We start from the raw sequence: 25,858 nt of genomic DNA, 5'->3' as shown, positions 1-25,858 counted from the left end.
GCCCGGAGTGAAGTGGTTCCGTTTGTGCCTCTTGTTGACGTACCATCTGTCTAATCCTGTGCTTTAGCCGTGATGCATTGTCCGACTTTCAACGGCACAGTCTGAATTTCATTCATCAGCTGAAGCTGTTGGCCTGAAACTCCAGCTCAGGGCCTGACACTGGAACTGTCCGTGCTGACGGAGCATCGATCCTGATTGCTAACATAATGCAGCGAGCTTGAAGCCCATGTGTGAGACAACGCGATAGGAGCACTGGATGCAGTTGGGATGGTTTAGCATTATTCAAGATCCATGGGGAAAAACTGAAATAATGTGCCCTGACTTAATGGGTTGAGTTTTAGCATAAAGGAGCGTGTGGGTTTTGTTGTGTATGGAGAAAGAGTCAGACTGAACACTGAGAGCTCAAAGTAAAGTGTGACCGTAGTCTTTTATTGCTGGTCTCCAGAGTGCCTCTCCAGCCTGTGAAGCCTCCTTAAATACCTGTGCTCCCAAGGGATTATGGGATCCCTTGGGACTCCGGGGAATGAGCCCTCTGGTGGCTGTACAGAGTAAATACAAGTCCACATATATAACAGCATTCCCCCCCAAAGTCAATAGTATAACTATTTACAGTGTGGGTCGATCTGGGGCCCTTCTTGCCCTGGTTGATCGGCTCGGTGTGAAAGCTGGTGTTGTTGAATCATTTGTTGGGCCTTCGCTGGGCTGCTGTGCAGCTGGCCTTGCTGGGCTGCCTGGTGTGTTGGGTCCTGCACGGCTGCTGTGGATGATGGGTTCTGCTTCGTAGTCAACCGTGGTGTCGGTTGCCATTGGTGTGTGTGTTGGGGGGTCAAAAAAGGTAGGGTCCAAGGTGGGTTGTTCAGGGTAGACCATGAATCTGAGCTTGATTTGGTCCAAGTGTTTCCGGTGAATGAGTCCATTTGAAAGTTTGACCCAAAACACCCTGCTCCCCTCTTTGGCCACAACAGTGCCGGGAAGCCACTTGGGACCTTGTCCATAATTTAATACAAATACAGGATCATTGACTTCAATCTCGCGTGACATATTTGCGCTATCATGGTATGCACTTTGTTGAAGCCGCTTGCTATCTACCTGTTCATGTATATCAGGGTGAACTAACGAGAGCCTTGTCTTAGTGCTCTTTTCATGAGCAGTTCAGCAGGTGGGATCCCAGTGAGTGAGTGTGGTCTCGTGTGGTAGCTAAGCAGGACTCAGGATAGGCGAGTCTGCAGTGAGCCTTCAGTTAACCTCTTCAAGCCTTGCTTGATGGTTTGCACTGCTCTCTCTGCCTGACTATTGGACGCTGGTTTAAGCGGGGCAGATGTGACACGTTTGAGCCTGTTACGGGTCATGAATTCTTTGAACTCAGCACTGGTTAAACATGGCCCGTTGTTGCTCACCAGGACATCGGGTAAACCGTGTGTGGTAAACATGGCCCGCTGGCTTTCAGTGGTGGCAGCAGACATGCTAGCCGACATTATCTCACATTCAATCCACTTGGAGTACGCGTCTACAAGCACAAGGAACATTTTACCCAAGAACGGGCCTGCATAGTCGACGTGTACCCTAGACCACGGTTTGAAGAGCCAAGACCATAAACTTAGCGGCGCCTCTCTGGGTACATTGTTTAACTGTTAGCATGTATTACATCTGTGAACACAGGACTCTAAGTCCGCATCGATACCGGGCCACCACACGTGGGATCTGGCTATCGCTTTCATCATTACGATGCCTGGGTGGGTATTGTGGAGGTCATTGATGAAGGTGTCTCTGCCCTTCTTGGGGACCACTACTCGATTGCCCCACAGAAGGCAGTCTGCCTGTATAGACATTTCATCTTTGCGCCACTGGAACGGCTTTATCTCTTCCTGCATTTCCACAGGGACACTGGACCAGCTCCCGTGAAGCACACAGCTTTTGACTAGAGATAATAAGGGGTCCTGGCTTGTCCAGGTTTTGATCTGCCGGGCAGTGATGAGTGATTGCTCACTCTCAAATGCTTCCATAAACATGGCTAGATCTGTGGGCTGCGCCATTTCCACCCCCGTGGTGGGCAATGGCAGCCTACTGAGAGCATCGGCGCAGTTTTCTGTGCCTGGCCTGTGGCGGATGGCGTAGTTGTATGCGGACAACGTAAGCGCCCATCTCTGGATGCGGGCCGATGCGTTGGTATTTATCCCTTTACTCTCGGAAAACAGGGATATAATTGGCTTATGGTCAGTTTCCAATTCAAATTTTAGCCCAAACAGGTATTGATGCATTTTCTTTACCCCATAGACATATGCTAATGCTTCTTTTTCAATCATGCTGTAGGCTCTCTCAGCCTTAGACAGACTCCTGGATGCATAAGCAACCGGTTGCAGTTTCCTAAAATCATTAGCTTGTTGCAATACACACCCGACGCCATATGATGACACAGCGCATGCGAGCACCAAACGCTTACATGGATCATACACCACAAGCAATTTGTCTGAGCATAACAATTTTCTAGCTTTTAAAAAGGCATTTTCTTGGCTTTTGCCCCAAACCCATTCGCCCCTCTACGTAGTAAGACATGTAGTGGTTCTAGCAGTGTGCTGAGACCCGGTAAGAAGTTACCAAAATAGTTCAAGAGTCCCAGAAACGACCGCAGCTCCTTCACATTTTGTGGCTTCGGTGCATTCTCGATTGCCTCCATTTTCGCGTTGGTGGGCCTGATACCGTCCGCCGCAATCCTCCTTCCCAGGAACTCCACTTCAGGCGCCAGGAAAACGCACTTCAAGCGTTTTAACCTGAGCCCCACACAGTTGAGTCGACTAAGAACCTCCTCCAGGTTCTGCAGGTGATCGACTGTGTTCCGACCTGTGACCAAGATGTCGTCTTGGAAGACCACGGTGTGCGGGACCGACTTCAGTAAACTTTCCATATTTCTCAGGAGTATCGCCGCCGCTGATCGGATTCCAAACGGGCATCTGTTATAAACAAAAAGACCTTTATGCATTTTGATGCAGGTGAGGGCCTTCGATGATTCCTCCAGTTCCTGCGTCATGTAGGCTGAGGTCAGATCCAGCTTCGTGAACGTCTTTCCTCCCGCCAGCATTGCAAAGAGGTCATCGGCTTTTGGTAGTGGGTATTGGTCCTGCAGGGAGAAACCATTGATAGTTACTTTGAAATCGCCACAGATTCTGACAGTACCGTCTCCCTTGAGGACTGAGACAATAGGACTGGCCCACTTGCTGAACTCGATCGGTGAAATGATGCCCTCTTGTTGCAGCCGGTCTAGCTCGATCTCTACCCTTTCTCTCATCATGTACGGTACTGCTCTCGCCTTGTGATGGATGGGTCGTGCCCCTGGAATTAGGTGGATCTACACTTTTGCTCCTTGGAATTTCCCGATGCCTGGTTTGAACAGCAAAGGAAATTTGTTTAAGACCTGTGCACACGAAGTATCGTCAGCGGGCAATAGCGCTCTGACGTCGTCCCAGTTCCAGCGTATCTTTCCCAGCCAGCTCCTGCCGAGCAGCGTGGGACCATCGCCCGGTACCACCTAGAGTGGCAGCTTGTGCACCGTTCCATCGTAGGAGACCTTTACGGTAGCACTGCCGATTACAGGAATCAGTTCTTTCGTGTAAGTTCTTAGTCTTGTGCGAACTGGAGTTAAGACTGGACTTGAGGCCTTGTTGTACCACAAGCTTTCGAAAATCTTTTTGCCCATGATGGATTGGTTCGCGCCCGTGTCCAGCTCCATTGACACCGGGAGTCCATTTAGTTCAACATTCAGCACTATCGGGGGAAATTCATGGTGAATGTGTGCACCCCCTGTACCTCTGCCTCCTCTATCTGAGGCTCTGGTTCATAGTGATGCTCCATGGATCTGTTCTCCTCTGTTACGTGGTGGTTTGCAGGTCTAACAGGCTTTGCAGCTCGCCTGCATACTCATTGGAGGTGTCCCATTGTTTCACAGCCCTTGAAAACGTATCCTTTGAATCGGCATGAATAGAAACGATGATCACCCCCGCAGCGCCAACAAGGTGTTAATGGCCTTGCATTCATCATCCTTGATGGTGGACACTGAGTTATCTGTGGATGTGCAGCTGCAGGTATGTGTGACCTGCCCTGTACGTTATGATTCGAAAACAACATCACCTTATTCACAGTACTTGTAGCAGCACTTGTGTGCTGAGAGATTTGCTTCATATTGTCACTGGTGGCAATGAACACCTGGGCTATCGCTATGGCCTTACCAAGGTTGGGGTCTCTACAGTCAAAAGTTTGCGAAGTATGGTTTCGTAGCCAATTCCAAGTACGGAAAAGTCTCTGAGCATGTGCTCCAAATGGCCTTCAAATTCCCAAGTCCTGTAAGGCGTCTCAGCTCGGCGACATAACTCACCACTTCCTGGCCTTCAGACCTTTTGTAGGTGTAGAACCGGTACCTCGCCATCAGAACGCTTTCCTTTGGGTTCAAATGCTATCGGACCAGTGTGCACAAATCTTTGTATGATTTCTCCGTGGATTTGGCTGGAGTGAGCAGATTCTTCATGAGGCCATACGTTGGTGCTCCACAGACGGTGAGGAGAATCGCTCTATGTTTGGCAGTGCTCTCTTCCCCATCTAGCTCATTGGCCACGAAGTATTGGTCAAGTCGCTCCACAAAAGTTTCCCAATCATCTCCCTCCAAAAAATTCTCCAGGATGCCCACTGTTCTCTGCATCTTTGGGTTCGCTATCTGTATTTCGTCGCCAGTTGTAGTGTATGGAGAAAGAATCAGACTGAACACTGTGAGCTCAAACTAAAGTGTGACCGTTGTCTTTTATTGCAGGTCTCCAGAGTGCCTCTCCAACCTGTGAAGCTTTCTTAAATACCTGTGCTCCAAAGGGATTATGGGATCCCTTGGGACTCCGGGGAATGAGCCCTCTGGTGGCTGTACAGAGCAAATACAATTCCACATATATAACAGGTTTGGGCGCAGGTGGGGGTTAAAACCCACGGAATTGACAGTGGGTCAGGAAGCCGGCCCCAACCTGCTGACTTCCGCATTTGACTCCAGCCCGTTAGGCTGTCTGAGTGCAACCCCCTGGGAGAGGCGGGCTGTCAAGTTCCATACGTTAATCGCTCATTTAGAATGAGATTGACACACTTGTTTCACTTTAATGTCGACTCCATGGGTTTCCCGGGCTTCCTGAATCTTGCCGGTGAAACCGTGGTGAGTACACAACGGCAAGTGAGGAAGCTGGAGCAATCTCAGGGAAAGGTGCCAATGAGTACTCAGTACTCACAGTTGCTTCCTTACCTGCTAATGGGAAAGGGTTTGCTGAGAGGATACTTTCTACACTTTGGAAGTCTGATCTATCCGATCAGGAAGGCTGCCGCTTATGCTGCCTTAGACTGCACCTCAGATGAAGACCAAGATGACCAGCAACAGCCTGCTGCTCACAGGCCTGTCGCTGCACAGCGGACAGAGAACCAGCAGAGAGAGGACCAGCAAAGTGGCTCCAGCAGAGTGGGACCAGCAGAGAGAGAGAGAGGGAGAGGGGACCAGCAGAGAGAGAGAGAGGGAGAAGGGACCAGCAGAGAGGTGACCAGCAGAGAGGGGACCAGCAGAGAGGTGCAGCTCGCAGGAGGCACTATCCATGAAACAGGGTGTACCGGCAGAGTATCAGTTCCCTTGATGTGCCTGAACACCAGTGCCTCAGGAGGCTCAGGGTGTCGCGTCAGGTGGTGGCAGACATCTGCAGCCTCCTAGAGAAAGCCCTGCTGCCTGCTGGAATTGGTGACCACACGTTACCAGTGGCAGTCCGAGTCACCACCGCCTCAACGTTCTCGCCTCCGCAATCTTCCAGGGCTCTGCCAGAGACATATCCAGGATCTCCCAATCGTCAGCTCACAACTGCATAACACGGGTGACTGATGGGTTGTTTTCCAGGGCTGGCAGTTATGTCAACGTTGTCCCCATGGATGACAGTCAGAATGAGCAGGCGCCTGGCTTTGCCGCTCTGGCTGGCTTCCCACAGGTGCAGAGCATCATCCCACTGCACACACGTGGCAATCTGGGCACCCCCAGAACAAACAGCAGTACTGATCAAGGGCTTCCACTCCATCAATGTGCAGCTGGTATGCGCAGGATTCCAGGGCAGCTGCCACGATGCTCTCGACCTGCTTCCTGTCCAAGCTCCCTGATCGCTTCAGATCTGGAAACAGATTTAAGGGGGTGGCTGCTAGGTAACAAGGGACACCCACTGCAAACATGGCTCATGACACCCATGAGAAACCCAACCAATGAAGCCGAGGAATGCCACAATGAATGCCAGATGAGCACCAGATGTGTGATTGAACAGGCCATTGGCACGCTGAAGATGTGCTTCAGGTGCCGAGACAGATGCAGAAGCGGCATTGAGGATTCATCAGCCAGGGTGTCCAGAATGGTGGTGGTTTACTGTGCTCTGTACAACACTGCGTAACAGCAAGACTTGGACCTGCAGCAGGAACAAGTTGAGAGCTCAGGCCCTCCTTGGACAATTCAGAGGGGGAGGAGGAAGAAGAGGAGGAGGTCGTCGAGGGCTGTTATGTATCTGATAACTCGATAGACTGAATACTATAAACTAACACAAACCTGGCTCTGCTTTATTAGGGCCCAAAGTGATTACATTACATGATGGCTGGTCTTTTATACCTGGGCCACACACACGTGCGTACAGCGACAATGACCTCTGACAGTGGCGCCACCTGGTGGCTAGTAACCCCAAGCATACATACATGACAATATCCCCCTTTAAGATATTAGTAACAGTCTTTTTACAAATTGAGACGGTCCGGGGCTTTCCGCTCCCGAGTTGAACGTCTCAGTTCAACTTCAGCCTTGAGTGAGCGTTCTGAGTCTGTTATGACTGGGGGCTGGGTAGCCGATCTGATGAGAGTGGCACTGACCATGTCAAGGATTGAAAGTCCAGATTCATTGATGACAGCGGAGTCCTCTGATGACTGAGGGTAGGTTGGTTGGTCACTGATTGTGTCTTCCTCAGACTGTTCCGGTTCATCCGTGTGCCACAGCTTATCTGATCAACATGTTTCCTGCATGGTTGCCCATTCTTGAGCTTGACGATAAACACTCTGTTATCCTCCTTGGCCGTAACAGTACCGGCGATCCATTTGGGACCTTGACCATAATTTAGTACATACACAGGATCGTTAACAGAAATGTCGCGTGGCACAGCAGCGCGATCATGATACCACTGCTGACTTTGACGTCTGTATTCATCATTCAAGTCAGGGTGGACAAGAGAGAGCTTGGTCTTGAGACCTCTCTTCATCAATAGTTCAGCAGGGGGGACCCCGGTAAGCGTGTGGGGTCTTGTCCTGTAACTAAGCAATATGCATGACAAGCGAGTCTGCACATGTTTGATACCATTGAGTTTGATGAACTCTTGAAACTCCAGACTAGTGAAGCAAGATCCGTTGTCGCTTACAACGATGTCGGGCAGACCATGAGTATCAAACATGACACGAAGGCTCTCAATGGTAGCTGTGAATGTACTGATTGACATGATTATACACTCTATCCACTTGGAATATGCATCCACCACAACTAAAAACATCTTTCCCAGGAAGAGACCTGCAAAGTCGATGTGGATCCTGGACCATGGTTTAGATGGCCACGACCACAGGCTCAGCGGAGATTCCGCTGGTGCTTTACTTAGCTGCATGCAAGTGTTGCACTGATTCACACATGATTCCAGATCAGAGTCAATTCCAGGCCACCATACATGAGACCTGGCAATGGCTTTCATCATGACAATACCGGGATGAGTGCTATGTAGATCATGTACAAATTTCTCTCTGCCATTCTTAGGCATAACAACAGGATTACCCACAGGAAACAATCGGACTGAATGGATAGTTTGTCTTTGTGATGGTTGTAAGGTTTGGTCTCCTCACCCATTTGCTTGGGTATGGCAGACCAATCACCAGTAAGGACACAATGTTTCACAACCGATAATATCAGGTCCTGGCTGTTCCAGGTCTTAACTTGTTGAGCCGTGACAGGGGTTCCTTCACTTTCAAAAGCATTCATGACTAACAGTAGGTCTGCAGGTTGTGGCATCTGCACCTTCGGTGTGGGCAACGGCAGACGGCTCAATGCATCGGCACAATTCTCGGTGCCAGGTCTATGGTGAATGACATAATCATAGGGAGATAATGTCAGCGCCCACCTCTGGATGCGGGACGATGCATTAGTATTGATAACCTTTGTTTTCCGAAAACAATGAAATGAATGGTTTGTGATCTGTTTCCTGTTCAAACCGAAGACCAAACAGGTACTGATGCATCTTTTTAACCCCATACACACAGGCTAGTACTTCTTTCTCTACCATGCTGTAGGCTCTTTCTGCCTTTGACAAACTTTTAGAAGCATAAGCAACAGGTTGTAGTTTACCCGACTCATTAGCTTGTTGGAGCACACAACCAACTCCATATGATGAAGCATCACAGGCCAATACTAAATGCTTACACAGATCATAATGTACCAGCAGCTTGCTATTTGCTGTATGTAGTGAATTATAATCAGCAACGCTGTACTCTTGGCAATTTTTGTTGCAAGTGGATCTGCAGCCCCTGATTGTTTAAAACATTCGAGGCTATGTCATTTGCAATTGCACATTGCTGTCAAATGTACTTGAATCACTGAATTCAGGAACTGAACACAGAACTCTTTCTTAAAACACACTCTTTTGGAATGAACAGGTAATGAGTTGAAGCTTTTGATGTACAAGAACGACAATCTGTAGTCTAGCCCAATGGCAGGAAGAGCATATTGTGCTGCCGTTAATGTTGCAAATGGGATGCAATAATATGCTTTTTAACTTTAATCATGTTTACATTTACATCAGAATTGCTTTCTGTACATAGCTGGTGTCATGCAGAAGTTATTTGAAATTAATGTAGGAATGTCTTTGATTTGTTAGCACCTGTGTCTTTTGTCCTTGCGAATGTATGTTTGTTATGTTGTATTATTGAAGCTGAAAACATTAATTATGGCATAAATATGTTATCACCTCAGTCCCTAAAACATTAATACAGTAATAAAATATGGTATTGCTTATCAGAAGAAGTACTTTTAACTGGTGAGATTCATGGACACTTGTTTCTTATAAGTCCTTTGATCAGTGCGGCGCACCCTCAGTATTGCACTGAATTGAGGCCAATTCACTAAATATATTCAAAAAGGAGTTAGATATAGTCCTTACTACTAGGGGGATCAAGGGGTATGGCAAGAAAGCAGGAATGGGGTACTGAAGTTGCATGTTCAGCCATGAACTCATTGAATGGCGGTACAGGCTCGAAGGGCCGAATGGCCTACTCCTGCACCTATTTTCTATGTTCTATGTTCTATGTTCTAAAGCAAAGCAGAGTAGTAGCTTTCTCAAAAGCTCTATCTTGAGACGCACCCCAAACCCAGTTGTCACCTTTTCTTAGCAGCATGTACAGTGGCTCTAATGAAGTGCTCAATCTAGGTAGGAAATTACTGAAGTAGCTGAGTAGACCAAGGAACGAATGCAGCTGGGGCTTGGGTGCATTTTTGATTGCCTTGGTTTTCGAGTCCGTAGGCCTGATGCCGTCAACAACAATTTTCCTCCCCAAGAATTCAAATACTGGTGCCATGAAGATGTACTTCGAACGTTTCAGTCTGAGTCCCACTTTGTCCAGACGATGTAGAACCTCTTCCAGGTTGTTCAGATGTTCGGCGGTGTCACGACCTGTGAGTAGGATGTCATCTTGGAATGAGACAGTTCTAGGGACGGACTTCAGTATATTCTCCATGTTCCTCTGAAATATGGCTGCAGCCGAGCGAATTCGGAAAGGACACCTGTTGTAGATAAACAGTCCTTTATGCGTGTTGATGCACATAAGTTTCTTCGATGTCTCGACCAGCTCCTGTGTCATGTAGGCCGACAACAAATCCAGTTTACTGAACGACTTCCCACTGGCTAGCATTGCAAACAGGTCATCAGCCTTCGGTAACGGGTATTGATCCTGTTTTGAAACTCGGTTGATCGTAACCTTGTAGTCTCCACAAATCCTGACAGTGCCATCACTCTTCAACACAGGAACAATGGGGCTGGCCCATTCGTTAAATTTGACCAGTGACCTTCTCCCTCATCATGTACAAAACCACCTGAGTTTTATGATGGACGGGTCTTGCATCCAGTCCACGTGGATCTGCACCTTGGCTCCGTGAAATTGCCTGGTTCAAACAGCGAGGGGAACTTGCTCAGCACTTGAGCACATGGAGTATCATCCTCCAACAACAACGCTTTGATATCGTTCCAATTCCATTTGATTTTTTCGAGCCAATTCCTATCGAATAGCATTGGACCATAGCCTGGAACAATCCATAATGGTAAATCATGAACCGCACTATCATACGACATCTTGACGACTGCACTGCCAATCGCCGTTATGAGTTCTTTAGTGTACGTACGCAACCTGGCATTGACTGGACTCAGCTTAGGCCTCACAGCTTTAGTATCCCACAGCTTGCCGAATGTCCTCTGGATCATTATTGATTGAGTCGCACACGTGTCCAATTCCATCGGTACTGGCACACCGTTAAGTTTCACATTAATCATTATCGGTTGGCTCTTTGTTAGGAACGATTACAGTCCAAACACTTCCACCTCTGGTATCTCAGATTGCATATCCGGATCCGTGCTATACTGGTCATCATCCTCCACGTGGTGTGTCGCAGCACGCTTGCTCAATTGCGGACACCTGCGCTGGAGATGCCCCAGCCTCGAACAGCCTTAACAAATGTACTGTTTAAACCGACACTGATGAGGCTGATGATTGCCCCCACAACGCCAACACGGTGAAATCGGATTCATTCCCGTTGGCGGACTTTGAGCAGCCACTGGTTTCGCATATGCAGTCGAGTAGGCCCTGCCACATGCAGCTCTGCCAAATGACGATACAATCTTGTTTACAGTACTTGCCAAGTTCAGATTTTTCGATGATATCTGCTTTAAGTTTTTGTTCGTCGTCATGAATGCCTGGGCAATCGTGATGGCCTTGCTCAAATCCAGCGTCTCCACCGCCAGTAGCTTACACAGGATCAACTCGTGGTTGATGCCGATTACAAAGAAGTCCTGCAACATGTCTCCCAACGCATTTTCGAACCTACACGGTCCGACTAGACGTCTTAGGTCGGCAATGAATTCCGACACATCCTGGCCCTCAGAACGAACGTGCGTGTAGAATCGATATCGTGAGATGATGATGCCTTCTTCTGGTTTGAGATGGTCACGTACCAGAGCACACAATTCCTCATAATCCTTGTCCATTGGACTTGCAGGCGAGAGGAGATTCTTTATGAGTCCAGAGATTTTCGGACTGCAAACCGCGAGGAAGATCGCCCTGCGCCTAACTCCGTCAGTGGGTTCCTCCATTTTGTTGGCCACGAAGTACTGGTCCAGGCGAGCTCCAAAATCTGTCCAGTCCTCTCCCTCCACGAATCTCTCCAAAATTCCAATTGTGCTAATTTTTGCATGCGAAGGTTCTTAAGTTACCTCGTCGTCAAATGTTGTGTATGTAATAACTCGATAGACTGAATACTGTAAACTAACACAGGTACAAACCTGACTCTGCTTTATTAGGGCCCAAAGTGATTACATTACATGATGACTTGCCTTTTATACCTGGGCCGTACACACGTGCATACAGCCCAATGACCTCCGACAGTGGCGCCACCTGATGGCTAGTAACCCCAAGCATACATACATGACAATGGCAATGCAACCCCAGCTGCTCTCATTGCTGCCTGGGATGCCAACGATGCCCTTATTAATTCAAGGTTGGCTTATGTTGCGCCTATATCATCAGAAAATGCAATGGCCACTCTTCCCCCTTCTCCGCCCCCCCACACCGCCCCCCCCCGCCTCCCGTCCCGCCACTGACACAAAGCAGTCCTGCAATCAACCAACCAACCCTTCAACATCCCCTGAATGGTCCCCATGAATTCATGTTCTCATATTCAGCATCATTCAGGTTAGAAGGCCACTTACGACCCAACACCCAAGAATGCACTAGATGGGAAAGTGGTGAAAATAAAAACATTTATGTGAGCTAAATCAAGAGCAAGAACTTATTAAAACACTATTTTCTCAGATACCCATGTGCAACTACCATGCCTCGCTCTTCCTTTTCCTGCCAGTCCCACGTGGTGCAACCTGTGTGGGTTCAGCAGAGGTAGAGACAGGCTGCTCGGGTTCCTGCTGCGACTGCTGAGATGCTTTGGGCCAACAGCCTCTGGGTGTTGGAGCCCCTGAGAGCTCCGCCTGCGCCTGCGCAGGGCCAGAATCGGCCATCGGGAGACGAGGCAGCGTGTTGGGTACTGGCTGAGGGGTGGGCTGGAGGTGAGAATTTGAATGGAGTTCCCACTTTCATGACCCCTTTCGCCATCACCCCTCTCATGACCCAGCTGCACTTCACTGCTGCCACTGTGCTGGGGAACACTTTGGTGCAGATCGGAGCAGCTCTGTAAGGCCAAGGCTAAGGTATCTGTCAACCTATCTCAGGTGGCAGACATGTTGGCATCCAGAACCTGCACGGTGGTTTTGAAGGCGGGCACAGACTCATTTGATTGGAGTGTATGACAGTCGATGGCATTCTATCCATGGAAGGAAACAGTGTCTCGGTGGCCGATGACATCACCCCCTTCATGCTTGAGGCAGAAACCTCCCATCTCTCAACAATCATGGTCAGTGTGTTTGGAAGGCCTGTCAGTACATCGCACATTCTCTGCCGCTGCTCAATGATTTTCCTCATCATCGACGGCCCCCGCGGTAGAACAGCTGTGTCCAGTTGTGCAGAGCTTGGAGATGGCTGCGTCCTCCGGCATGGACTCTCCGCTGTTGTCCCCGCCACCATCCTCTGCTCGTGCTCACTTGTGAAGGGTGAGTCAACAGCTGAAATCTGCCTTACTGGTCCCCACAAAGTGTGACTATCTGACGGTGCATGGTCTGTGTGACTCCTGTGACGGTGCACCCTTAGAGGGAGTGACCTCCTCTGAGGAATCGTCGCCAGTGACCTTCTGTTGCTTGTGTGAATGCCCTGTGGAAGATAAAAGACATGATTCATAACTGGCGAGGTAAGAATATGCAAGTTATCCTTATGAAGATGATCATGTTTCACTTGCTGTTGACATCATAACATCATAACATAAGAACATAAGAATTAGGAACAGGAGTAGGCCATCTAGTCCCTCGAGCCTGCTACGCCTTTCAACAAGATCATGGCTGATCTGGCCGTGGACTCAGCTCCACTTATCCACCCGCTCTCCATAACCCTTAATTCCCTTATTGGTTAAAAATCTATCTATCTGTGATTTGAATACATTCAATGAGCTAGCCTCAACAGAGAATTCCACAGATTCACAACCCTCTGGGAGAAGAAATTCCTTCTCAACTCGGTTTTAAATTGACTCCCTTGTATTTTGAGGCTGTGCCCCCTAGTTCTAGTCTCCCCGACCAGTGGAAACAACCTCTCTGCCTCTATCTTGTCTATCCCTTTCATTATTTTAAATGTTTCTATAAGATCACCCCTCATCCTTCTGAACTCCAACGAGTAAAGACCCAGTCTACTCAATCTATCATCATAAGGTAACCCCCTCATCTCCGGAATCAGCCTAGTGAATCGTCTCTGTACCCCTTCCAAAGCTAGTATATCCTTCCTTAAGTAAAGTGACAAAAACTGCACGCAGTACTCCAGGTGCGGCCTCACCAATACCCTGTACAGTTACAGCAGGACCTCCCAGCTTTTGTACTCCATCCCTCTTGCAATGAAGGCCAACATTCCATTCGCCTTCCTGATTACCTGCTGCACCTGCAAACTAACTTTTTGGGATTCATGCACAAGGACCCCTAGGTCCCTCTGCACCGCAGCATGTTGTAATTTCTCCCCATTCAAATAATATTCCCTTTTACTGTTTTTTTCCCCAAGGTGGATGACCTCACATTTTCCGACATTGTATTCGATCTGCCAAACCTTAGCCCATTCACTTAACCGATCCAAATCTCTTTGCAGCCTCTCTGTGTCCTCTACACAACCCGCTTTCCCACTAATCTTTGTGTCATCTGCAAATTTTGTTACACTACAATCTGTCCCCTCTTCCAGGTATATTGTAAACAGTTGTGGTCCCAGCACCGATCCCTGTGGCACACCACTAACCACCGATTTCCAACCCGAAAAGGACCCATTTATCCCGACTCTCTGCTTTCTGTCAGCCAGCCAATTCTCGATCCATGCTAATAATTTCCTCTGACTCCGCGTACCTTTATCTTCTGCAGTGACCTTTTGTGTGGCACCTTATCGAATGCCTTTTGGAAATCTAAATACACCACATCCATCGGTACACCTCTATCCACCATGCTCTTTATATCCTCAAAGAATTCCAGTAAATTAGTTAAACATGATTTCCCCTTCATGAATCCATGTTGCGTCTGCTTGATTGCACTATTCCTATCTAGATGTCCTGCTATTTCTTCCATAATGATAGCTTCAAGCATTTTCCCCACTACAGATGTTAAACTAACAGGCCTATAGTTACCTGCCTTTTGTCTGCCCCCTTTTTTAAACAGAGGCGTTACATTAGCTGCTTTCCAATCCGCTGGTACCTCCCCAGAGTCCAGAGAATTTTGGTAGATTATAACGAATTCATCTGCTATAACTTCCGCCATCTCTTTTAATACCCTGGGATGCATTTCATCAGGACCAGGGGACTTGTCTACCTTGAATCCCATTAGCCTGTCCAGCACTACCTCCCTACTGATAGTGATTATATCAAGGTCCTCCCTTCCCACATTCCCGTGACCAGCAATTTTTGGCATGGTTTTTGTGTCTTCCACTGTGAAGACCGAAGCAAAATAATTGTTTAAGGTCTCAGCCATTTCCACATTTCCCATTATTAAATCCCCCTTCTCATCTTCTAAGGGACCAACATTTACTTTAGTCACTCTTTTCTGTTTTATATATCGATAAAAGCTTTTACTATCTGTTTTTATGTTTTGCGCATGTTTACTTTCGTAATCTATCTTTCCTTTCTTTATTGCTTTCTTAGTCATTCTTTGCTGTCATTTAAAATTTTCTCAATCTTCTCGTTTCCCACTATATTTGGCCACCTTTTACGCATTAATTTTTAATTTAATACTCTCCTTTATTTCCTTGTTTATCCATGGCTGGTTATTCCTTCTCTGACCACCCTTCTTTTTCACTGGAATATAATTTTGTTGAGCACTATGAAAGAGCTCCTTAAAAGTCCTCCACTGTTCCTCAATTGTGCCACCATTTAGTCCGTGTTTCCAGTCCACCTTAGCCAACTCTGCCCTCATCCCACTGTAGTCCCCTTTGTTTAAGCATAGTACGCTCGTTTGAGACACTACTTCCTCACCCTCAATCTGTATTACAAATTTAAACATACTGTGATCACTCATTCCGAGAGGATCTTTTACTAGGAGATCGTTTATTATTCCTGTCTCATTACACAGGACCAGATCTAAGATAGCTTGCTCCCTTGTAGGTTCTATAACATACTGTTCTGAGAAACAATCCCGTATGCATTCTATGAATTCCTCCTCAAGCCTACCCCGTGCGATTTGATTTGACCAATCGATATGTAGGTTAAAATCCCCCATGGTTACTGCCGTTCCTTTTTCACATGCCTCCATTATTCCCTTGATTATTGTCCATCCCACCGTGAAGTTATTATTTGGGGGCCTATAAACTACACCCACCAGTGACTTTTTCCTCTTACTATCTCTAATCTCCACCCACAATGATTCAACATTTTGTTCATTAGAGCCAATATCGTCTCTCACAACTGCCCTAATATCATCCTTTATTAACAGAGCTACCCCACCTCCTTTCCCTTCTTGTCTATCTTTCCGAATTGTCAGATACCCCTTTATGTTTAATTCCCAATCTTGGCCACCCTGCGACCACGTTTCTGTAATGGCCACCAAATCATACCCATTTGTGCCATCAAATCATTTACTTTATTTAGAATGCTGCGTGCGTTTAGGTAGCATGTTTTAATACTAGTTTTTAAACCATGATTTTTAATTTTGACCCCTCCTGCAGCCCCTTTATATTCATACATATTGTCCTATCACCTTGTGGTTTACAGTTACCCCAGTGCTACTCTGCTCTGTTGCCTCCTGCCTTTTGCATTCTTTCTTGGGGTCCTGTTCATCTGAGCTCTCACCCACTCTAACTAGCTCAGAGCCCTCTCCTGGGTTTCGAATACTCCTCGCATTGAGGCACTGAGCTTTCATGCGTGCCTTTTTATTACACTTTGACCCTTTAGAATTCTGCTGTACAGTGGCCCTTTTTGCCAGACACGAGACTCCCAAAGCAAGCGCTCTACTTGAAACTCCTTCATGGCAAGCAAGCCAAAGGTGGGCAGAGGAAACGTTACAAGGACACCCTCAAAGCCTCCCTGATAAAGTGCAACATCCCCACTGACACCTGGGAGTCTCTGGCCAAAGACCGCCCTAAGTAGAGGAAGTGCATCCGGGCGCTGAGCACCTCGAGTCTCGTCGCCGAGAGCATGCAGAAACCAAGCTTAGACAGCGGAAGGAGCGTGCGGCAAACCAGTCCCACCCACCCTTTCCCTCAACGTCTCTCTGTCCCACCTGTGGTTCTCGTATTGGACTGTTCAGTCACCTAAGGGCTCATTTTAAGAGTGGAAGCAAGTCTTCCACGATTCCGAGGGACTGCCAATGATGATGATGACTGAGTGTCGTATGACATGTGCCTGATATTTACTGGTGTCAGTGGGGATCTCCCCACCTCCGAGGGCCAGGTAGGCCGAGACGTCGCTGATGTCCAGCACCTCCTCCTCTGTGCTGGTCAGCTGCGCGATGTTCCGGTTCTCGGCTTCCCCCCGACATTCCCGGCTCTCTTCTCCGGCAAGGAGGGAAAGAAGAGACGTATGAGTGAGTGTGTTCATTGGGTGGATGGAGTGCATTTGGTGAGGGTGACTATGAGGGAAAAGGTGTGACATTGAGTAAGGATGAGGGTGAGCGGGCGTGGTGGATGGATAGATGGGGATGTGAGGAAGTGGGTAGAAAGAGATGGAGAAGATTAGTGGCTGTGAGGAGTGATGTGTTGGAGTAGGTTTGACAAGGCAGAGTGAGTGGGTGGGTGATGCGCACAACAGGATGTAGGTGAATGTGGCTCTGTATTCACCTTTTCTGACCTGCTTAGGTCATTGAAGTGGAATCATGCTCCTGCTGCTGACCTCCTCCGCAACCTCCAACCACACCTTCTTGGTCTCCGCTGGAGGCTTCTTCCTCTCGCTGGTAGGGAAGGGTACCTCTCTCCGACTCGTCATAGCACAGCCTCTGCTCGTCTGGACTCCAGTCTGCCACTTGCTTCTTTTTTCTGCCCAACTCCAAACTCCAGGTTTGGAGTGTCCCTTTAAATACTGGAGTTGAGATCGCGTTCTGCCGGCTCACACCACACCCGCTGCCGCTGATTGGACGGGAAACCTGGAAATAAAATTATATTGAGGTCGCTGAGTTAAAAACCTACTGACAGACGCGCTGCACTTCCTTGCTCCACCCCTGCCGAAGACTGTCTCAGTTTCAGATCTATGTTAGACAATACCACTCACCCTAACATTACCCGCTAGACCCGTGTCAGATTTAAAAGGTATTAAACTCATTGTTTATGGCTCCGCTGTTGAATTATTTTTTACTGCTCCTCACTCACGTTAAAGAACTACAGTACGATTTATAATTGATCAAATAAAAACATAAGAACATGAAAAATAGGAGCAGGAGTCGGCCATTCGGCCCCTCGAGCCTGCTCTGCCATTTAAGAAGATCATGGCTGATCTTCGACCTCAACTCCACTTTCGTGCATTATCCCCATATTCCTTGATTTCCTTAGAATCTAAAAATCTATCGATCTCTGGCTTGAATATACTCAACAACTGAGCCTCCACAGCCCTCTGGGGTATAGAATTCCAAAGATTTACAACCCTTTGAGTGAAGAAATTCCTCCTCATCTCAGTCCTAAATGGCCGACCCCTTATTCTGAGGCTGTGACCCCTGGTTCTAGACTCTCCAGCCCAGGGGAAACATCCTCCCTGCATCAAATATTAGCAAACTTCATCTGTTATAGTAACGAAATGCTGAATTGTATTCCTTTATAAGGATTCAAGGAGCACTGATGTGTGGTATCCTAGTTCCAATCGAAGAGTTCAAGAATGCTTTCAAACTCATTCACAAGAATAAATGGAGAGAATGAAACTTCATTTGAAACTTGCATTCCCTGGACTAACTGGGGCTATTTTGGTGTCAGGGCGAAAGCGGTTCTGTGGGTAAGTGGGTTCTGTGCCAATAAGGCACACCTGTCTGAAAGTCTGGTTTTATCATGCAATTTTGGTCCTAATCGCTGATGACCTTTTGAACTTTTCTGGCGGTCCTAAAACAGAGACACCTGCAGGTTTAGCACTCGAGCGCTGATTAGATACAATTTTCATGGAGCAGTATATGTAGCTTTCACACACACACTTCCACTGAAGGGGTGGAGTGTGCTGGCTGACACACAGTGGCCCGTTTCAGGATGGCTCAGGGACCGAGGGAGAGGGCGCACAGGTTCTTGGACGTAGCACTGGAGGTCCTGGTGGAGACGGTCCAGAGGAGGAGGGATGCCCTGTACACGCAGGGGGAGAGGAGGGACATCCTGTACCTTTCTCCTGCAGCAGCTGGTGCTGCTCTGCCTGGCCTCGTGTCCTCCTCCCATTCCTCCTGCAGACCACAGCGTGGGGGGGGGGGACCCCGAGCGGGATACCCATGACTAAGCACTCCCTTTCTCCTGGTGACTCCTACAAGGTGGTGTAGCACAGCACTCACTCTCTTTAGGTGAAGTCCTCAGAGAATTTCCAGAATAAATGTTAATAGAGTGTTGGCGAAGTGTTGACAAAGTGTCCCAGAAAGTCTCCCGATGTGTTCCAAAAGTTCTCTCCAAACCTCCACCAGCAAGTGAGCAGTAAAAAGTGATCTACCTTTACGTAGCGCTTGAAATTCTCTGCAATGTTGTGTTTATTCCCAATCAGCGAGTCGCTGTTAGGAGGGTGTTTGGTCAAGCACTGGACACCAGAATCCCCTGCAGCCTTTTTAATGAGCATGAGCAGGCAATTTAAGTCACAATCAGCTGCTTAACGATCCTCCAGGTGGCCGTTCCACTCCTTTACCAAGATGGCACCTTGAGCTAAATGTGGGCTAAACCAACATTTCAGCTTAAAGCACTATCTTGGCCACCTCAAAGACTCTTTAGCACTGAACAAAATCCAGGGAAAATCACCCCCACTATCTCTGCCCCAAAGTTTGTAACATAATAAAAGCCCTTAAAGAGCAGGATTTTGCAGATTAAATGACAGGCTCCCTCTTTTGTTTTATCATTACAGGTTGAACCTCCTTATCCGGAACCTTCGGTACCTGGGCTATTCCGGATAAGGGATTTTTCCGGATGGGGTGGTCGTTAAATTGGATGGTACAGGTACTGAGCAAGGGGTTATCGGGGCTGGCTGGCTTGGGGCTGGGAGTGAGGCAGAGAGATCATGGGGGGGGAGGGCGGGGGGACGGTGGATCGTGGGGTGAGGCCAGCGATTGCGGGAGTCGTCAGTGAGGAAGGACTTCAATTTGTTCATGTCGGAGTTCTGCGCATGTGCCACCTGCTGGCCAGGAATTGTTCTGGACAAGGGGTGGTTCTGGATGAGGGAGTTCTGGATAATGGAGTTCTGGATAATGGAGTTCCGGATACGGGAGGTTCAACCTGTACTGCAGTGGCTTTAATATACTATTGGGACAGTGCAGTCATGTTCATGGTGGTGATGCTGATTATTGAAGAATCTATGTTCTGATGGGGAACGGTAGCAGAGTGATAATGTTACTGGTACTAGTAATCCAGTCAGGTTTGGATTAATAAAGCTGGGAACAAGAATTCAGAATACCACCACGACAGCTGCAGTGGTGACCATGAAGCTACCAGATTGTTGTAAAAACCTATCTGATTCACTAATGTCTTTTAGGGAAGGAAATCTGCCATCCTTACATAAGAAACATAAGAAATAGGAGCCGGAGTTGGCCATTTGGCCCCTCGAGCCTGCTCCGCCATTCAATAATATCATGACTGATCTGATCATGGCCTCAACTCCATTTCCCTGCCCGTTCCCCATGACCCTTGACTCTCTTATCATTCAAAAATCTGTCTATTACCACTTTAAATATATTCAATGACCCAGCCTCCACAGCTCTCTGGAGCAGAGAATTCCATAGATTCACGACCCTCTGAGAGAAGAAGTATCTCCTCATTTCCGTTTTAAATGGTCGACCCCTTATTCTGAAACAATGCCCTCTAGTTCTAGATTCCCCCACAAGGGGAAACATCCTCTCTGCATCTACCCTGTTAAGCTCCTCAGAAACTTATACGTTTCAATAAGATCACCGCTCATTCTTTTAAACTCCAATGAGTATAGGCCCAACTTGCTCAACCTTTCTTCATAAGACAACTCCTTCATCTCAGGAATCAACCTCGTGAACCTTCTCTGAACTGCCTCCAGTGTAAGTATATCCCTCCTTAAATAAGGAGACCAAAACTGTACGCAGTACCCCAGGTGTGGTCTCAGTTGTCCAGTTGTAGCAAGACTTCCCTAGTTTTATACTCCATCCCCCTTGCAATAAAGGCCAGCATTCCATTTGCCTTCCTGGTATCATCATCATCATACCCGGTCCCTTGAAATGAGGATGACTTGCTTCCACACCAAAAAAAGGACGAGTTCACAGGTGTTTCAATGAAGGATCCGACTTACATGTTGAAGGGTGGAAGATGCCTGTGTGTGGATTTTTTTAACGTGTGGTGGCCGTTGCAAACCAGCCACTGCACGGGCTTGACAGAGCTAGGTCTTGGTCCAGTGGCAAGGATTACCCAAGACAACTGGAGACCAGCTGTGCTGCACGGACCTAGTATGCACACATATCGCAGTGTGGGCTGGTCTGTGCTGCCCCTGGGCCCCTGGCCCCGAACTCAAGCCTCCCCTGGGCCCCAATCAAGTCCCTTCCTGGTCTGGCCTAAATGTGACTCCATACCCACAGCAATGTCCTTATTAGATGTGTATTATTCTCAGTTGGTGTGATTTGGTCCAGGGTATGAATGTATGATGATTGTAAGATGATGGAGCTAACTGGCCAAACCCCGAGAAAACATTGGGTGGACTCCTATGGGATGGACCACATAACCGCTCATCTGGCGAGTCAAACTGATGTAAGCACGCAGCATTATTTGTTTTTAAAGAAAACATTGCTGTGGCATTATTTGTTTTTAACTGCCCTCTGAAATGCCACTCAAGGGCAATTAGGGATGGACAATAAATGCTGGTCTTTCCAGCAACATCCACATTATGTGAACAAATAAAAAAAAATCTATAGATGATCATTTTAAAATTATACACCACCGGGATTGACAATGAAACTCTGGTGACCACTTCCCCTTATTGCCGTATAATAAGTGAGTCATGAAGTTTGAAAAAATGGAACTTTATTTTTAAGTTTGTTATGTGTTAATATAGCCATTAGCTCCTCCTCCTTGCAGCTTCACCATTGACTAAGGGCTGCTGTTGTGGTCAGGAGGACGAAACATTGCAGTTCTGACATTAAGGCCCATAATGCATAGCCGACAACTCCTCACACACTACCAAAGTCTAATTAGATGTGTATTATTCTCAGTTGGTGTGATTTGGTCCAGGGTATGAATGTATGATGATTGTAAGATGCTAGAGCTAACTGGCCAAACCCCTAGAAAACATTGGGTGGACTCTTATGGGATGGACCACATAACCGCTCAATCTGGCGAGTCAAACTGATGTAAGCACGCAGCATTATTTGTTTTTAAAGAAAATTAGCGAGGGCGGCAGTAATGCGAGATTGCAAGGTTACAAGTCGAGGAAAGCACCAACGATTGTAAACATTTTTCATCAACAGACCCAGATTCACATCAGACTCCTGTCTCAAGGTAAGTATATCTCCAATAATGCCTTTCAAACTGATGGCATTGCTATATTTTGTCTATAGAATAATTAGGAATTTTGTAACATAAGACTTAGCAGGCAAAGGCCAAGGCTTCATTATATGTTGTTTTTATGTTTAATAGCAGATAATTGACATGTTTATCCTATGTTACCCTAAGACTACAATCGATGTGTGTCAGATATATGATTCTATCGATCCAGTGCATTGTACAATATAAATAAAAACGGTCATTTAAGACAAACATAATCTTTTGCTGAGGCACTTATTCACATGCAATTTTCAGTAAACACTTTCACAGAATTCTAATATTAGTTTCAGCAGTTGTAATGAGTCCCGTCCGCTCAGTGTCCTCATCCAGTTGCTCGAGGAGAAAGCTCTCTCCTGTCCTCTGCCCCAACATTGCACTCAATCATCCAGGTGCTGCTCCTCCCAGGTGGATGTGGGGATGGCACTGTATGGGTCCATTATCACCTTCGCACAACGGATAATCATCACAATCAGGAAGAGGCACAGGAAGACCAAGCAGGCTAACGTCAATCCTTTGTCCACATCAACATACACTGGTTCAGGGGTCGCATTCTCCATTGCTCTGGGCTTTCTTCATCAGGCTGTCTTGTCACTGCTACCATCCTGAGATTCCTGGGGACAAAGAGCATGTTCTTTTTATTCAGGATTATAAAAAGATAAAGACTTGCATTTATACAGTGCCTTTTATGAGCTCAGGATGTCCCAAAGTGCCTTACACCCGACAAGATGCTTTTTTTGAAGTGTAGGCACTGCTGTAATGTGGGAAACGCAGCAGCGAATATGCGCACAGCAAGCTCCCACAATCAGAAATCAGATAAATGACCAGATAATCTGTTTTAGTGATGTTGGTTGAAGGATAAATGTTGGTCAGGATTCTGGGGATAACTCCCCTGCACTTCTTTGAGATAGTGCCATGAGATTTTTTACATGCACTTAGAGAGCAGACGGGATCTCGGTTTAACGTCTCATCTGAAAGACGGCATCTCTGACAGTAACGTATCAGCTTGGATTTAGTGATCAAGCCCATGGAGTGGGACTTGATCCCACAACCTTCTGACTCAGAGGCGAGAGTGTTGCCCACTGAGCTACGGCTGACATTACAGGCCTCTCTTATTTCTCGCAAGTTCTCCAATCCTGTCCCATTTGGGAAGAGAGGATGAACTGACTGCTGGAACATCAAAGTGCCTCCTGGATTGGGCTGCTTGGTGAAACAATATCCCCTCCCTATGTCAACGTTGCCCCGCCAGTATGATGGTCCATCAAGACGCCTGGAACTAGAACCCAGTAACTGCTGAGATATGGCTAGGGGGTTGAACTATCATCAACAGAATGCAAGCCAACCTTCAGAAACATAGAAACATAGAAACATAGAAAATAGGTGCAGGAGCAGGCCATTCAGCCCTTCTAGCCTGCACCGCCATTCAATGAGTTCATGGCTGAACATGAAACTTCAGTACCCCCTTCCTGCTTTCACGCCATACCCCTTGATCCCCCGAGTAGTAAGGACTTCATCTAACTCCCTTTTGAATATATTTAGTGAATTGGCCTCAACTACTTCCTGTGGTAGAGAATTCCACAGGTTCACCACTCTCTGGGTGAAGAAGTTTCTCCTTATCTCGGTCCTAAATGGCTTACCCCTTATCCTTAGACTGTGACCCCTGGTTCTGGACTTCCCCAACATTGGGAACATTTTTCCTGCATCCAACCTGTCCAAACCCGTCAGAATTTTAAACGTTTCTATGAGGTCCCCTCTCATTCTTCTGAACTCCAGTGAATACAAGCCCAGTTGATCCAGTCTTTCTTGATAGGTCAGTCCCACCATCCCGGGAATCAGTCTGTTGAATCTTCGCTGCACTCCCTCAATAGCAAGAATGTCCTTCCTCAAGTTAGGAGACCAAAACTGTACACAATACTCCAGGTGTGGCCTCACCAAGGCCCTGTACAACTGTAGCAACACCTCCCTGCCCCTGCACTCAAATCCCCTCGCTATGAAGGCCAACATGCCATTTGCTTTCTTAACCGCCTGCTGTACCTGCATGCCAACGTTCAATGACTGATGTATAATGACACCCAGGTCTCGTTGCACCTTCCCTTTTCCTAATCTGTCACCATTCAGATAATAGTCTGTCTCTCTGTTTTTACCACCAAAGTGGATAACCTCACATTTATCCACATTATACTTCATCTGCCACGCATTTGCCCACTCACCTAACCTATCCAAGTCACTCTGTAGCCTCATAGCATCCTCCTCGCAGCTCACACTGCCACCCAACTTAGTGTCATCTGCAAATTTGGAGATACTACATTTAATCCCCTCGTCTAAATCATTAATGTACAATGTAAACAGCTGGGGCCCCAGCACAGAACCCTGCGGTACCCCACTAGTCACTGCCTGCCATTCCGAAAAGTACCCATTTACTCCTACTCTTTGCTTCCTGTCTGACAACCAGTTCTCAATCCATGTCAGTACACTACCCCCAATCCCATGTGCTTTAACTTTGCACATTAATCTCCTGTGTGGGACCTTGTCGAAAGCCTTCTGAAAGTCCAAATATACCACATCAACTGGTACTCCTTTGTCCACTTTATTGGAAACATCCTCAAAAAATTCCAGAAGATTTGTCAAGCATGATCTCCCTTTCACAAATCCATGCTGACTTGGACCTATCATGTCACCATTTTCCAAATGCGCTGCTATGACATCCTTAATAATTGATTCCATCATTTTACCCACTACTGAAGTCAGGCTGACCGGTCTATAATTCCCTGCTTTCTCTCTCCCTCCTTTTTTAAAGAACTACCAGTGGGAATTTTAACTCCCCAGCGAAAAAGCGGTCTGGTGAATGGCAGCGGGAGATGCGACCGATTTTAACGGCAGGTTAGCAACCCTCCAGGATTGACCTGGTGTCTCTGGATTAATCTCTGGGACACACTGCTACGAGTGGGGAAATAGGCCATTTCACAGTGAAGACTCATCCAATTGAGACATGAAGCATTTGTTCACTTTCTAACTGGTGTGTTGGATGACCAATGGTGGGGCAGTGGGGGGCTGGAGGTCCTGTACTGAAACCACTAGGAATGCATCGACCAGAGTTGGACAATCAGTTTTACCGGCCGGGCCTCATTCACACGCGGTTGGCCGACTTCCAGCCCAAAGCAGATTGTTGGGCCGCCCGTTGGACCCAAGGTAAGTGTGGGGAGGCTGGGGATGCCAGGGCAGTCAGCGGTTCACGAAGGGATGGGCGAGTCTGGGCCAGGGGAGGCCTAGACTTTACCAGTGTCAGCTGTGGCTCAGTGGGTAGCACTCTCGTCCCTGAGTCAGAAGATTGTGGGTTCTCTAGGGACTTGAGCACAAAAATCTCGGCTGACCTTCCAGTGCAGTGCTGAGGGAGTGCTGCACTGCCGGAGGTGCTGTTTTTCAGATGAAATGTTAAACCGAGGCCCCGCCTGTTCTCTCAAGTGGACATAAAAGATCCCATGGCACTATTTCGAAGAAGAGCAGGGGAGTTATCCCCAGTGTCCTGGCCAATATTTATCCCTCAATCAACATAACAAAAACAGATTCTCTACGATGTATAACAACAACAACTTGTATTTATATAGCGCCTTTAATGTATTGAAATGTCCCAAGGCGTTTTACAGAAGTGTCATGAGATTAAAATTTGACACCGAGCCGCATAAGTGGAAATTAGGGCAGGTTGGTCAAAGAGGTAGGTTTTAAGAAGCATCTTGAAGGAAGAAAGAGACATAGAGAGGCGGAGAGGTTTAGG

The 25,858-nt window shown here is 47.4% G+C and overlaps 1 protein-coding gene across 1 annotated transcript in view; it reads right to left on the bottom strand.

The window, feature by feature from the left end:
• Window positions 1–22,212: 22,212 nt before the first annotated feature.
• The window catches only part of LOC139228169 (cortexin domain-containing 1 protein), an 84,595-nt gene continuing 80,949 nt past the window's right edge, over window positions 22,213–25,858 (bottom strand). Inside the window, exon 2 of the mRNA XM_070859355.1 lies at window positions 22,213–22,700. Within this exon, the coding sequence (XP_070715456.1) occupies window positions 22,467–22,646 (180 nt within the window). The 5' untranslated portion in view covers window positions 22,647–22,700 and the 3' untranslated portion in view covers window positions 22,213–22,466. The remainder of the gene's footprint in view (window positions 22,701–25,858) is intronic.

Source organism: Pristiophorus japonicus, chromosome 17, assembly GCF_044704955.1.
Source record: "Pristiophorus japonicus isolate sPriJap1 chromosome 17, sPriJap1.hap1, whole genome shotgun sequence".
NCBI classification, from domain to species: Eukaryota; Metazoa; Chordata; class Chondrichthyes; family Pristiophoridae; genus Pristiophorus; species Pristiophorus japonicus.
This window is presented reverse-complemented; position numbering and strand designations above follow the sequence as displayed.